Below are 16,100 nucleotides of genomic sequence, written 5' to 3'. Positions count from 1 at the left end.
AGAGGGCATTTAGTTGCCATCGGGTTTGTTTTGCTTCAACTTTTGCAGAAATTTCCACCACAAATTATTTTGACAGCGGAGAAACACAAACAATGGCAAATACGGCAGAGTTAAATATTTTAAGCTGCACTTTAAACTGAAAGCATTTTTGCCAATCATGGATTTAATTTAGCTATAACAACCTCAGCTGAAAGCATGTGTATTCTGCTAGGCAAGTCCAAATTCTGTTTCATTTTTTATATTGTGCCAATTTCCTTAATTAATCCCCATTCCTTGTTTTATTCTGGCCAAATGAACAGATGTCTTATTATAATAGGGTAGAGTAGTAATAGGTAAAATCTTTTTAAATTATGTAGGAATATTTCAGTTACTGTTGTACCTTAAGAATATAAATTACTTCTTGGCTGTGTAAATAAAAACTGTTTTTGTTGTACAGTTCCAGCCCAAAGAAATTTACCAGGGCTGTCAATTAAAAGAATTTATTAAAATCGCAAAGTAATCACACAATTTGTATCTGTTCAGAATGTACCTTAAAGGGAAATTTGTCAAGTGTTTAATACTCTTATCAACATGGTAGTGGGCAAATATGTTTTCTTTATGCAAATGTGTGCATATATTTATTATTGGAAATCAATTAACAACACAAAACAATGACAAATATTGTATAGGCAACAACAGCTGTCAGTGTGTCAGTGTGCTGACTTGACTATGACTTGCCCCAAACTGCATGTGATTATCATAAAGTGGGTATGTCTGTAAAGGGGAGACTCATGGGTACCAATAGAACCCATTTTCATTCACATATCTTGAGGTCAGAGGTCAAGGGACCCCTTTGAAAATTGCCATGACAGTTTTTCCTTGCCAAAATTTAGTGCAAGTTTGAAGTGTTATTTAGCCTCCTTCACGATAACCTATGTATCTTCAATCTAGCTTTAAAACTGAGCCAGCCATAACCTCAAAATCACAAGTTGCGTTAAAGCAATTAGTGGCGTTAAAACTAATTTGCATTAAAGTTATTATCGTTTTGACAGCCCTAAAATTTACATTTACAAACTTCAGACTTCATCAAAACATCACAGCTTCAGGACAATAAGGATATCTTTACGTCCTTATAACACATGTTCTAGTTTCAAACTAAATGTTATCCTGTTGATCACAGAAGGAGAATCTAATTTGACATGCAGTATGTCAAAATCACAAAAAAAAAAGCTACTATTTGCCTAAAAGTACCTCCAAAATACATTTTGTAACTCAGAGACTTCAAAGTATGCACAGTCCCAGAGAATTCTGTTCAAGTCCAAATTCTCCTGTTGTGAAACGCAGCGCAGGACTTCAAACAGCGCCCATGTGCCCTTGTAATGTAAGGGCAGCGGGAGAAACCATCCAGCGTGCTCCCTCAATGCTTCAGATGCTGCTTGCTGGCAGCAAAATGGAAAGCTGGGGGTCCATTTCATTATTGATTCATTTTTAATGAATTTTGGAGGCTGAGCCGGAGCCAGCTACATGGCAACATTTACAGTTAAGTGACTGTGTTCAGGCTGAATTTTAATGTGGCTACATGTGAACACGTGCATTAAATATTCAGGGTTAGAGAAACATCTGGGGCGGCTGGCTGGATGCTGGAGATATAATATGATGTGAAGCATGTTTGAAGACACAGCATCTTTGTTCATGCCTCTTGATTTCTTTTCATGTTAGGTTCATTTAATACGTGTGTAGCACTAACATAAGGAGACAGGACTCTTTAATATGTAATTTCTATGAAGATCCTTTTGACACTAAGGTGGGAAACAAATGCAGGACACTGCAGTACAAGGAACATTGGGGGAGGGTGTGTCTCTGATGAGCAATTGGGAGATGCATGGTAAATGTCCAAAAGCTCCATCCTTTCCACACTTCCCATTCATTTTCTATGTAAGCAGCCGTGTAACACATTCTGGTAGCGTGGCGGCCGTTTCGAGAGGCGGGGCGTCACGTTGGCCGCTCCTCATTTGCATAAAGTTGAGGTCAAGGCGACGTTATGCAAATCAGGGGCGTCCGACATGTATCGCTGCCTCTGGAAACTCCCTAGAATCTTTTAAACTAGCCGTTATTGATATAAAATGAAGACAGATTCAGCAACTGCATGGCTTATTTCTCACATAAAATCTTTTCAGAAACACATTTCGATTAACTATTTTTGTGATATAACAGAAGAAAGTTTCCAAAAGAGCCTCCATGTTGGTTCTGGTTGGAAAGCTGAGAGAAGCAGCCCGCGAGGGAACGCGTTCATCCAATCAGGTGTCTGGTGTCTAATGGCAGCGCATCAAGCATCCAATGCTGGGAAGCAAGGCGATCATTCGCGATAAAAAACGCCCCTGTGGAGATGAACCATTATGGGTGAAATGCAGGATGCTTTACCTTGGATACTCTGGGCCTTTGCAGGGCTTTTTTCCTGAAGGGAAAGATCGGACCTCGGGGCCATGGTCCAACTTCCTCTTCATCTGAGAAAGACAAAAAGGGAGACGAGGAACATTAGAAACCACCAGAGCATAATGGAGGAGACTGAATTAAAAAACACCTGATTACCACACTGCATCCTTCTGAGAAGTAGATAAAAATGCACGCCCTATATAAGTTGGTTGGAGGGGGCAGTTCTGGCACGTTTTATATAATCCATCATTGTTTCCTTCAGAGTCTAAGTCACTTTACTTTTTAAGCGAGAAGCCAGTCCTTAAAAAGCAAATTTAATAAAGGACACGCGTCATGGACGCCCTTAAAAAGAGGGGTGGAAGCAGAAAATTGCTTTTGCAAGTCACAGACTTTGTTAAAATTATGTCTGAAATCCAGCATATTAAAATACAGACACCAAAGTCTTGCAACAGCTTTATGCAAATAGGAAATTAAACTTTAATGCATAAAGACTCTTAACATATTCCATAACAAAGCAGAGAGGTAATGACCTACTGTATCTGTAGAGGAGGCAGCTAAATGTTGTGAGATAGTCCGACACAAAGCAGGTGCTTGTTTAACAATGCTTTAGATTATGTTCCAAGTTGGAGCTGATCGCAACCAGACACCCCATAATATCCAGACGCACTCACGCTTTCACACCCAAAAATGCCAAGCGTACAAAATAACCACAAAGCACAGAGACTCGTTCGGGGTGCATTCTTTGGCAGTGAAGTTCGATTCACACGGATACTTGAGAAAGAGAAAACAGAGCAAGTGAGTTCTTTATCTGTTTCTATCACCTGCATGTGTACACACCACCCAATCCCTGTTACCATCAACCCAACTGCGCAAACAAAGGAGCCTGTGTGAGCCCGGGCAAGCCAATTTTCTTCATCCCATGCCTGCCACTCTCTCTGGCAAGGCCTCCCACCACACATGCAAGTGATCACCATCTCATCGCCGGCCCCTCATGATTCTCAAGCTAACAGGATAACTGAACTGAAGTGTCTGGCCAAAAAACGATATACAATGCAACAGTCTGGCCTTGTTTCTGGATTAATTAAACATGTTTAAATGAAAGCATAGCTAGATTTGGCCAGATTCAGCCTCAAGTAAAGACAAAAAAGACTTCTTTCACTTCTGTTCTATAGACTTTATATTTAAAATACAACTCAAGAAAACAGGTGAATCCTTGGTTCTGTATTTCACAGGAAGGAGGCACTGTGAGATTTTGTCTTATGTCTTATTGGCTTTTACGATTCTCTCTTGTTTTTTAGTACCTATGTATTTATATTTGGGCAGTCAATTGATTAAAATACTTAATCGCGATTAATCGCAAATGAATCGCACATTTTTTATCTGTTCAAAATGTACCTTAAAGGGAGTCAAGTATTGAATACTCTTATCAACATGGGAGTGGGCAAATATGCTTGCTTTATGCAAATGTATTTATATATTTATTACTTGAAATCAATTAACAACACAAAGCAATGACAAATATTGTCCAGAAACCCTCACAGGTACTGCATTTAGCATAAAAAATATGCTCAAATCATAACATTGCAAACTGAAGCCCAACAGGCAACAACAGCTGTCAGTGTGTCAGTGTGCTGACTTGACTATGACTTGCCCCAAACTGCATGTGATTATCATAAAGTGGACATGTCTGTAAAGGGGAGACTCGTGGGTACCCATAGAACCCATTTTCATTCACATATCTTGAGGTCAGAGGTCAAGGAACCCCTTTGAAAATGGCCATGACAGTTTTTCCTCGCCAAAATTTAGCGCACATTTGGAGCGTTATTTAGCCTCCTTCACGTCAAGCTAGTACGACATGGTTGGTACCAATGGATTCATTAGGTTTATCTAGTTTCATATGATGCCAGTATCTTCACTTTACCTTTAAAACTGAGACTGGCACAACCTAACATTTTTTACTAAAAACTAAAAGTTGCGTTAATGCGCAAAGAAATTAGAGACGTCAAAAGGAATTTGCGTTAAAGCAGTTTAATCGTGTTACCTTTGACAGCCCTTGTTTTTATACATAGTTTCTCAGGGAATGTGCAATATTTGACATGTTTTTCTACTGCGTCTTTGGTGTACCACTGTAATGTCTTGTTGGCTATGTATTGTATGTATTGTTTCAAGCTGATTGCAGCTGTGTGCAGCACTATTACCCAAACAAAATTTCCCCATGGGACAATCTGCTATATCGTAGGAGCCACCAGCAGCACCAACAAAGGTACATTTTGACCAAAAAATGGACATCATGGTGCAGATGAATGATTTATTCCTGCACTTTAGCACGTAGCATGTTTTTCACAAGGTTCTCTTACATTACTTGTACTTCCATTTAGGGATAACACAGTTTGTCCACAGTTTGTCCACAGTTTGTCTACAGTTGCAGTCCAGACTATTGTGCTGCAAGACACAACCTGTACTGGAGAATGTGTTGCAGAACTTCCATCTGTCCTCCTGCTATTGTAGAAACTGATAGTGGCTTTTAGAAAGCAGAAACCGCATTTAAAACAAACTTCTTCCCCTTTTGAGGCAAACAATGTGTTTTTTGTATGTATTTTTGGAGTGTTATTGTAATACTGGATGCTAAGAATACAGCAGTGGACATCTGACTCCATACTGTCTGGCTTCACAGTGGCATGATTACACATCTCTCCTCAAGATGTGTGTTTTTTGTTTATCACTATAATTTGGTGAATGTGTGTTTGTCCTCTCAGGGTTTCCAGCCTGAGCGGCACATTTGAGCGTTGAGACCATAGACTGTATATAAGAAGTGGACGTAGTCACCGTGACGTCACCCATTGGTTTGTGGACTGCAGTTTTGAAGCTTCGAGTTTGGCTTTTTGTCCGTCGCCACCTTGGTTTTTAGCTGTCGCCATCTTAATTTTTTGTAACCAGAAGTGACACGAGAGGGTGGAGCTACGGACAACTGAAGGCTGAATAAGACATTTTTAGGGCAACCAAAAATGTCACAATTAACTTTCATGAACTGAACACACTGTGAGAGGGTTAAAGACTCCCAGACCGGACAACGTCGTGGTAGCGACCTGACGATCACAAGGTAGCCACGCCCTAAAGCATCCCCTGCTTTATGGTCTATTTGACTCTAAATGGGACCATAATTTACTAAATGAACATCATGCTGTATTGAAGAAGACTTGAAACTAGAGATTGAGACCATAAACTCATGTTTACAATGTTTACTGAAGTAATAAATAAAGTGAGAAGTAGGGTCATTTTCTCAGACTTCTATTTAATCAGACTTCTTTTTGCAACCAGAGGAGTCGCCCCCTGCTGGCTGTCACAAAGAAGTTTAAGGCACTTCTGTATCGGCTTCACTTCTCAGACCCAGAGTTGATCACTGGTTGAGAACAGCACGCAATATAGCAAAAACAACGATGAGAAACAATTCAGAAATGCTGAATGCTGTGCAGAATATCAGCAACATAGCCGTAGGTATCAATACAGGCAGTATTTAATGTGGACTAGAATGAATCAATGCAGCAAAACAACTGAGTTTATAGAGGCATGTGTACATGACCAGCACACCAACTTGTACTGCAGGTTAGCTGCCCCCTGGACATTACACTGTGAGCTGACCAATGATTTGTGATCTGTTCCTCACAAGTCGGCTCCTGTGTAAAGCTGCAGGGGGAATTCAAGGGAAGAGCCACACAAATCTAGAAGAGGCACAGGGAAATTTAGTCTATGTGGCAAAAAAAGAACATGTAAATGTAGTCCATATGTTTTCAAAAGCTTGGTAGGTATGCATCTTGTGGTTCACTTGTCTACATGTAAAATATCTGGCTGACAGCCTGTTTGATTGCTAAGGAAAATAAAGAGGGATTTATAAGATATTCCTACTTGTTAAGATCCAGCTTTTAAACCCAGCTGCCTTGTTCTTAAAGCGGTGATCTCACTGCAAAGGCAGTTCAGTAGCCAAGGAGAGCCTGGGTGTGTGTATGCATGAATTTGGGTTTTTGTGTGCGTGTGTGTGTGTGTGTGTGTGGGAGAGAGAAAAGGGGGAGTGCTGGCTGGCTTTGAGTGTGTGTGTGTGTGTGTGCCCCTCTGTGTGTACACGCAAGAAAACCTCAAACTAAATGCGGGCGTGAATAAAAAGCAGCGTGTAACCAGCCTCTCCTTGTGTTTCAGCCTGGGAAAAAGGTAACCAGAGCACGCAGTGTTTGTAAATCACCACTAATCAGTCCTCCCCTCCTTCCCTCTTTGGCTTCCCCCGTCCCTATCTGGCCAAAAGCACGACAGATGGATCCACACAGAGAGTTAATGATATTTTAAAGACAGCAATCACTCTTACATAATGTGTTGGTTCATTTCAACGCAGACTTACATCCTGCAGCAGCAGCAGTCACTTGGAGAATCTTTTCTCGTTTTTCAAATACCGTTTCAAAGCAGCCGTGAAACACAGTTTCATCACGCCAATCAGCAGCGACACATCCGAGAAACTGGCCATTTTGGGAAGAATTGATAAGGACCGATCAAACCAGAAAATGGGTTTGTAAATGAATCAGTCTGGGCGTTTCAGTTTCTGTCAGTACCATGAAAGAGCGGCGTAAAAATATTCAAGCTCAAGGGGGCTGACTTCAAAATCCTGATATCTTAAAATGAGCCACAAAATGGATGTGAGAACACAAAAGGGTCACCGTTCAATTCAATAAACTATCACCCATTGATTGAGACTGACATTTTCACTTAATTATTATGATTAATTGAGTAAAAGCTTCAACACTGCACAAAGTGCACACAGCTGCACACACAAAAAAATCCCCCTCTGCAAGGCAGTCTGCTTTTGAATGATACCTGATTAACAAATGTGTTTACATTACACTCTGCGTAATGGATCCCCCTTTCCTATTTCTTGTTTGCACTCCAGCATTTCCAGCTAAGGGAGCATCATTTCATGGCTGCCATCCAGCATAATACACCCGACATCCTTGAGGATATTCTCCACCTCACGCAGTCTGACACAGTGACCCATTATCTGTGGTGTGGAGCTGGAGGCTGAATGCACAATGTCAGGGGATAGGGCTGCTCCAACAGGCAGCAGCAGCAGCAGACTGATCACATGCATGCATCTCCAGCAGCCACTTTTGGTCACTGCCAGATAGCCACTGCTGCATAATGTCGAATCATAATAACCCTGCAAAACTGGGGAGGATTGCAAGGGCTGTTTTTTTGTTTTTTTTCTGGAACCAGTCATTATTTACAAATCTGGCATGTTTTAAAACACAGAAATAGGTGATATCATACCATTTATATTTAATATATATATATGTAAAGCATCTACTAGGTTATTTAGAGGAGTTGATATACAGGTGCATGGAGCCAAAGCTGAGGCAAAATGACATCTTATGCCAGCAAAGAAAGGGGGGAATTCAGTGGTGTATAACGCAAGAAATAGATTGCATCCAGCATTGCAGAATGAAATGGACACATGAGTGCCACAGAGAGTAACCCATTTACAAATGGAAAGATTACGCGCTTATTTACGCGCCTGAAGTTACTATGAATGACATGATGCCGTCGTGATATTCCAACATTTAAAGCAGCATAACATATATAAGATATATAAGATATAAAGGCCCAGGCAATTAAAGCGCGTCGTCTCTGGAGGTCTGCTGCTACGCTGCTGTTCATCCTCCGCAGTGGCAGCACAGAGAGGCGCGTCGAAGAGAACGAATCAAACACTAGATAAGAAAGAGATGACGGGGGGATGTTGCTGGAGATACAAGCAGAAAAACCCTACTCACTTTGTAGAAAATCATCTTTAAAGTGCCGTAGAACCCCATCCTTGTAATCCTGGTGTGTTTTCCTTTTTCCCTTTCTTCTTCAGTGACAATCGGTGGTCTAGTGCGTGTTGTGGAGCTGGCTGTGTGAGGAGGAGGACAGCAGCAGCAGAGGACTCTCAGTCTCAGGTAAATCCAGCTCTGATGTGAACATGCTCGGGCACGTCACTGGACTGGCGTGCATGCGGTAGATTCCCCTGGTGTAGGTATTAAATAATAATAATAATAATAACGCAGATTTTAAACGGGGCTCGGTCGGTGATGGGGGTGAAACAATGCGATGATCCCGGAGGCGTGTGCGCCGCCGACCAGCCTCACCGAGCAGGGAGTGAGCAGATGAGGGAGAAAAGAGGGTGACACTCGGCGGAAAGGGGAGGAGTGGAGAGGGGGAGAGCGTCAGTGCCCTCCTCTTCCTCCTCCTCCTCCTCCTCCTCCTCCTCACAGGCTGCACGACGGCTCCTCCAAACAGGATCGGATTACAGCCTCCCCGGTGGAGACGGCAGGAATGGTGCAGTCCAACAGGCAACACTGTGCGCAGCGCATCCTCTGCGAGCACCGAGGTACCGGGGACATTATGCGTGTGAAACACACACAGACAGACCGAGAGACCAGGGTGGGGTGCGCACTTTGTCCTTAATGCATAAAAAAGGTGGACCCCCCTACTTGTTGCAGAACCAGAAACACCTCATCCATCCATCCATCCATCCATGCATCCATCCATCCATCCATACATACATCCATACATACATGCATCCATCCATCCATGCCGCCCATGGCTATACTCTATCTTCTAACATGCTCTGCATCAAATAGCAAAATTTGCCTCTGTGTACTATAAAGCAATGGTGGAAAGTATCTATGTACATTTATTTACTCAAGTACTTCAAGAACAATTCTGAAGCAAACAGTCTGCCATTATAATCTATCATCAGGCAACAGTGTGAATGGATCCACCGTGTCTGCTGCACCTGCTTATTTGCACACACACACATGGAACAGGCCATTATTTGCATTTCAGTATGGCAGGTAATAGACCATTGCACCTTAATGCATAAAAAGGTGGACCCCCCACTTGTTGCAGAACCAGAAACACCTCATCCATCCATCCATCCATCCCGCCCATGGTCTATCTTCTAACATGCTCTGTATCAAATAGCAAAATTGCCTCCGTGTACTACACATTAAATTTGTCACATACATACTACATACAACATCATATTTGTGTTACACTCATAACATTCAAATTTTCCAAACATATATAAATTTCACATTCATACACAATCTTCCACAACCATTTAGCCTCAAGACTCATCATCAGGGAAAAGGAACAAAAGAAAAACCATACATGACCAACACTGGACTATCAATCAGCTGCTTAAGTAATGTATTCGTAGATGGTATTTGAATGAGGATTTGTTAGAGGATTGACGGATGTAAAGAGGGCAGCTATTCCAATGATCCATCCAATGATGTATCTATGTACATTTACTCAAGTACTGTGCTTCAGAACAATTCTGAAGCAAACAAGCCTGCCATTATAATCTATCATCAGGCAACAGTGTGAATGGATCCACCGTGTCTGCTGCTGCACCTGCTTATTTGCACACACACACATGGAAGAGGCCAATATTTGCATTTCAGTATGTGCAGGTAGTAGACCATTGCACCGGCTCAGTTAACAACAATAGGCACTGCTGATGTTATTACATCTCCTAAAAAATCACAACCTCAAGATGGCAGCTTCAGTGTAAAAAAACTTGAACATTTAGTGCCGTACAAGATAAATACACCAGAGGCTTGTTTGATTCATTTGGACAATAGAATATTAAACAATGTCCCGGTGTTACGTCGCATGCTGCAAAATAAAAAAAAAGCTAGAGTGAAGATACTGGCATCATATGAAACTAGAAAAAACTAATGAATCCATTTTTGCCAACCATGTCATACTAGCTTGTCGTGAAGGAGGTTAAATAACGCTCCAAACTTGCGCTAAATATCGGCAAGGAAAAACTGGCATGGCCATTTTCAAAGGGGTCCCCTTGACCTCTGACCTCAAGACATGTGAATGAAAATGGGTTCTATGGGTAACCACAAGTCTCCCCTTTACAGACATGCCCACTTTATGATAATCACATGCAGTTTGGGGCAAGTCATAGTCAAGTCAGCACACTGACAGCTGTTGTTGCTTGTTGGGCTTGAATTTACCATGCTATGATTTGTGCATATTTTTATGTTAAATGCAGTACCTAGATAAACCTTAGATATCCAGTTCATACCAGTTTGGACCATTAGTTTCTATACATCTTCAACATCTGACCTCACAAGACATCAGCATTAGATCATCGAAATGCGGGACACAATGACGGGTCATGGGAAGGGCTCTATTCACAGGTGAGGGAGCGTTGAGACCTGGCAGCCTTTCAGACGCTCCTGGCGTACACCTGTAATTACTACATGACCTGGCACGGGGGGAAAATTAGAGCTTGATATTGAAAGAAAATCTTGGCAAGAGAGTTCTAGTAAAAAATCTGCCACAATTTGAGCTGGAACTGTGGAGTTATTTTGGACCAGACTAGGGCTGTCCTGATTTAATATTTTCACTACACAATTATTGTGGCAAAAATAATTTGCGATAATGATATTATAATATAATAATGGGATTAATGTACAGCTAGAGGGTCATTGTTGTGAAATAGACCCCTTCAGGGCGATGCAATGATCGACTCGCTGTACATTATCCTTTACATATTGTATCGTTGTCCAAAGAATCTAATTTAATATCATATCATGATGAAACATGTGATTTACATCTCTGATTATTAACATATTATCAATATTTAAATGTTTAAATATCACGTTTATCGTCATCGAGACACCCTCGACACTAAAGAAATTGATGTTACCTGACACTTTGCAAACCATATATCTTTTGTCATGGTGATAAAAGCGTAAAAGAGTAAATAAAAGCTACTCATGTACAACAAAAAGTCTGAAAAAAGTCAAGAGATGATCATTTCAGAGGACACGACAGGTGTAAAAGGATTTGGTTAATCGTGGCCTTTTAGTCACACTTTCTCACCACAGACAGACACAGAGAGAAGCACTCGGACGTCGGAGTGCATCAGACAGAGCTGGCCGAGCTTTGTCTGTGTGTGTTTAAGGTGGCCCTCATGAGAAAGGCCCTCTGGTTGCTCTCGGCCGGCTCAACCTTTACACAGCACATTGGAATGCTTGGCATGCGAGAGGGGTCACACTGTGGCCTTTGAATAGGCCGTGGTCTCCTTTGTCGTTCTCCTTCTGCCGGTTGGTAAAGCATTAACAGGCCTCTCCCCCCCGATACTGACCTACTGCTTGTCAAAACCAAAATCCTGCTGGTCAGACGTAAAGCTGTAAAAAAACTATTGTCTCTCAAAGGAACCTCATTTTTAACTGATTATCAACAAATGAACAGGTGCCAAGGTGCTCCTATTAGACATTGGCTGCTTTTGCTGCAATATTTGAACAACACAGGATGTATAAAAATACACTCATTACATCGCAGTGCTGCAGATAGCTTGTGGGGAAATGCAAATGTTGTCTCATTTGACTGTGCACAAATAATAGACAACATCAATACCACACTGACTCAACAGATACGGTACAAGCCTGCAGATATGTTGAACATCCTTGGATGTATGAAGATTCAGGAGGAGGCCGTTAATGAATGGAAAAGGACATTTTGGCTGCAAATATTGATCATTTTCCTCATCAGTTTTTGTATTAATATTTGTTTTGATTAATAAACTGATTGTTTAATATATAACCTAATCTATATATGTGAAAAAAGAATGCTAAATGCCCTCTTACCATCAAACGGGGCTTCAAATAACGATTATTTTCATTATCGATTAATCTGTTGATTATTTTCTCGATTAATTGATTAGTTGTTTGGTCTATAAAATGTCACAAAATGGTGAAAAATGTTGATCAGTGTTTCCCAAAGCCCAAGATGAAGTCCTCAAATGTCTTGTTTTGTCCACAACTCAAAGATTTTCAGTTTACTGTCATAGAGGAGTAAAGAAACCAGAAAATATTCACATTTCAGAAGCTGGAATCAGAAGAATTTTTATTTTCTTTTTCTTAAAAAATGACTCAAATCGATTATCAAAATAGTTGGCGATTAATTTTAAAGTTGACAGCTAATCGATTCATCGTTGCAGCTCTAATAATTTTCCTTATCAATTTATTTATTGATTTGTTTTAGTAATAAACTGATTGTTTAATCTATAAAATGTCAAAAACAATGACAAATACCCAGCAGAGTTTAGCAGAAGTCTAAATGTTGATTTTAAATTGGTTTTGTCTTACCATTCAATTATGCAAATGCATTTTAAAAGCAAGAAAATCCTAACATTTTGGAAGCAAGTGTTTAATATTTTGATTTGATAAACGAGTTAAAAGATTGAATTGATTTAGAGCTAAAATGATTAGTTGATTAATCGATGGACAGAATATTAAAATGACAAAACTCTTAAATGTGAAGATGTGCTTGTTTTATGATAGTAATTTTAATATCTTTGGGTTTTTGTCTTTTATGTCAACTTGGGCTGTGAAAAGTTACAACAGGGAATTTGTTTTACTTCATTGACCGAACGATTAATATATTAACCAGGAAAATAATCAGCAGATTATGAAAATAAAAGTTAGTTGCAGCCTTAAATTGATTATCAAATTAAATTTATGTTGAGTCACTGATTAATGGTTGAAGCCTTAGAGGAGGTATTAAAGGTCTAACACCTGTCTAATACAACTGGAGGAACGTGACTGGCCTACCGTTCCAAAACAACAGATGTTGGTGGGAAAAAGCTTCTCTAAAGGAGAAAAGGAGCTTTCTTGAGCAAATGTTTAATGCGAGGTGGTGAACTTGAAGGAGCCAAATACTTGTTGGGCAGTGATGCATCACTAAACGGCGCCGTGTCATTGTGCGATTGTCCTCTCTGTGGAAAAAAAATGAGGACTAGGGGGTCTCCTCTCTTCTCAATAGATTTTTCCTGAAACGGTGAAGTGTGAGCCCCATTCCAGGCTGGACAGATGCGGTGCGTGTGGGGGAGGTTTGATGAATAAGGAAACCATGGATCATGGTATCCTGCGAAGGATAATAATAGCATCATCTGCATGGAGTTGAATTAACATATCCTGCTGCCACCCACGCGACTGGAACATTCAAGTATGAAGGGGTCAGGTCAAAGAAGAAATTAAAGCAAGAGCCACTGGTATCTCCCTTGTGACATTAACGATGTTCATGGAAAATAAATGAAAACAGAGGTCAGCATTTGCAATTATTGGCAATTATTTAGAAATTGGAGTTTCGAGCAGATGCAGCATTTTAAAATGTATACAAGTAGAGAGAAAATAATGAATAGGAAATGGTCTACACAATGAATGAATGCTTTAACACTAAGGAGAGAACGTTAAAATTCAAAGAGCCAGTGTTCACTGTTATTTAGAAATGCGTAGTAGTATTAAAATTGAGCACAGAGCCCTCAGTGAGGCAAATAAAAGAGAGAGAGCTGATTTCCCTGTGGGATATAAGTCACTGTGGTGTAGATGATATTTACACTGAATCAAGGAAACCTGCACACAGAAAGCCAAAATATAATGCTCCATTCTCAACCTTTAATAAAGTAATAATGAATAAATGTGTTTGCCAAAGTAAAGTTGGCACTGGCCGTGTCAAATTCATAGTTCTGTCTAGCAATATAAAAACATGTCTACAGATAATCTTCTAAAATCTAAAAACTGTTATGGTTTTAACGAGAGCTGCAACGATTAATCGATTAGTTGTCGACTATTAAATTAATTGCCAACTATTTTGATAATCGATTAATCGGTTTAAGTAATTTTTTTAAATTAAAAAACAGTATAAATTCTCTGATTCCAGCTTCTTAAATGTGAATATTTTCTGGTTTCTTTACTCCTCTATGACAGTAAACTGAATATCTTGAGTTGTGGACAAACACAAGACATTTGTGGACATCATGTTAGGCTTTTGGAAACATCGACATCTTTCACCATTTTATGACATTTTATAGACGAAACAACTAATCGACAATGAAAATAATCGTTAGTTGCAGCCCTAGTTTCAACTGTTATAAGAAATGAAACAAATTTTAGAGATAAGCCAACTCTTTCCTGTAAAAAACAGGCAAGTTTTGCATTAAAAGTACACTTATGTCCCAAGTAATGTTCGAACAAGACAAGTAGCTTTCACAATAATACTTACAATCTCACTTGAGGAGATTAATATGAACTTCCTGGCAGACTACAGTTCTTCCCAGCAGGACTACTAGGACACCTGGACGACAGTCAGTTGTCCTAGTAGTCCCGCTGGGAAGGGTTTTAGAGGTGGGGATAAAGATGGACACTGCATCACTAGTTTTTCCTCAAAAGGTGTTAAATTTGTTGCACTATAAGTAATGAAGTCCAAGTAATCAATGACCGAATGTGTCTCTTTGCATTTTAAAGACTTGAATGATGCTCTCAATCGTTATGTTGTCCAATCACACAGCCCAGTCCCACGAAAAGGCATGTGAATGACATGCATGACATGACATGAATGATAATGCGCAAGGAAAAAACGTGCAATAAGAACGCCCTTCTGACTTTAGGAGTGTCATTTTCACGCCATGCAGTCTGTATTGACTGCAATGTAATGAAGAAGAATGAAAGGGGAGAAAGACCACTAATGCCGGGCGGATGGGAGAGGAGGTAGATGGGTCTAACAAACAAGTCTTTTTAACCAGGAGACTGGTGTTCGGGATCGTTTTTTTTGTTTGAAAGTTAACTTAATGACTACAACATTGTTACCATATGCATTTTACTTAGTTTACGTACTTATTTTAAGACCAACCATGACGTTTTTCATAAACCTAACTAAGTGGTTTTGTTGCCTCCTGTTGGTACTGCACCTTCATACACACGTGTAATATTCACGCCTCGGTGAGGCAAAACACGACGATGACACGCTATCCTCTGGTGGACAAGCAGATTACACACTTTGGCGTGATACCGGGTTGAATGACAAGCATCATCCCCAAATCCTAAAGACATCAGCAAAGCGTCCAGGGCTCAGAGGCACCATCTTGCTGGAAACGGTTGTAAGAAAAATCTTCTAACAAAAAAATTATGACCCTCTCCAAGAGCCACAGCCTCCTTCACACTGACCCTCATTACATTTGACCTACAACATGGCGGAAAGGTTGGCCAGCAAGTTTGGACAGCTCTGAATCAGCGAGTGACTTCTCTGAACTGCATCACCTTCCTCATTTGTCCAAAGTCAAGTTTATTTATATATATTTATTTATAAAGTAAATATTAAGTGTGAAAGTTTAAGAGTTTCAAGCAAAGACCTCGGGATACTGTATGAAGTTCTGAAATGAACAAAAGTCAACATTTAGTCAGGAATGTTTAAAAGTTTTAAAGCAGATTTTGGCTCTGTAGAAGAAGAGTAATGAAACTCTATAAGTCAAATAACTTCTCTAAAAATTATAATATACTATACGATAAGTACCTCAGGAGGAGGTCATATACTAAACGCTCTAATGGCAAATTGTACAGGAAAAATGTCACCATAGAGGCATTAACATTTCCCTCCATTTCTAATCCTCTCCCAACGATGGGCCTATCTAGTTTTTGCATTTGGATGCAGCGTGAGCTGTCATATCTCATTCAGAAATGAAAGAGGGTTATGGAAATGTGTGTGATGAGCCAGGTGAAACTTGGCCGTGGCTGGCATCAACATTTACACAGAAACGAATAAACCTCTTTAATCATCCAGAATTACCACTCTGCATCCCAGATGAAGCA

General features: G+C 40.2%; 1 protein-coding gene across 3 annotated transcripts in view; it reads right to left on the bottom strand.

Moving 5' to 3' along the window:
* LOC119483508 (F-box/WD repeat-containing protein 7) overlaps positions 1-16,100 on the bottom strand; it is an 80,940-nt gene that overhangs the window by 24,280 nt on the left and 40,560 nt on the right. For 2 of the 3 annotated variants that reach the window (XM_037761677.1, XM_037761687.1), the window contains exon 2: positions 2,401-2,483. In XM_037761677.1, coding sequence (XP_037617605.1) covers positions 2,401-2,483 — 83 coding nt within the window. Of the gene's footprint in view, positions 1-2,400; positions 2,484-8,219; positions 8,603-16,100 lie in introns of those variants that run through there. The other variant, XM_037761696.1, reaches the window with a different exon arrangement.

Source organism: Sebastes umbrosus, chromosome 3, assembly GCF_015220745.1.
Source record: "Sebastes umbrosus isolate fSebUmb1 chromosome 3, fSebUmb1.pri, whole genome shotgun sequence".
NCBI lineage: Eukaryota > Metazoa > Chordata > Actinopteri > Perciformes > Sebastidae > Sebastes > Sebastes umbrosus.
Note: the sequence above shows the minus strand (reverse complement) of the source record. Positions and strands in the feature narration are given on the sequence as shown.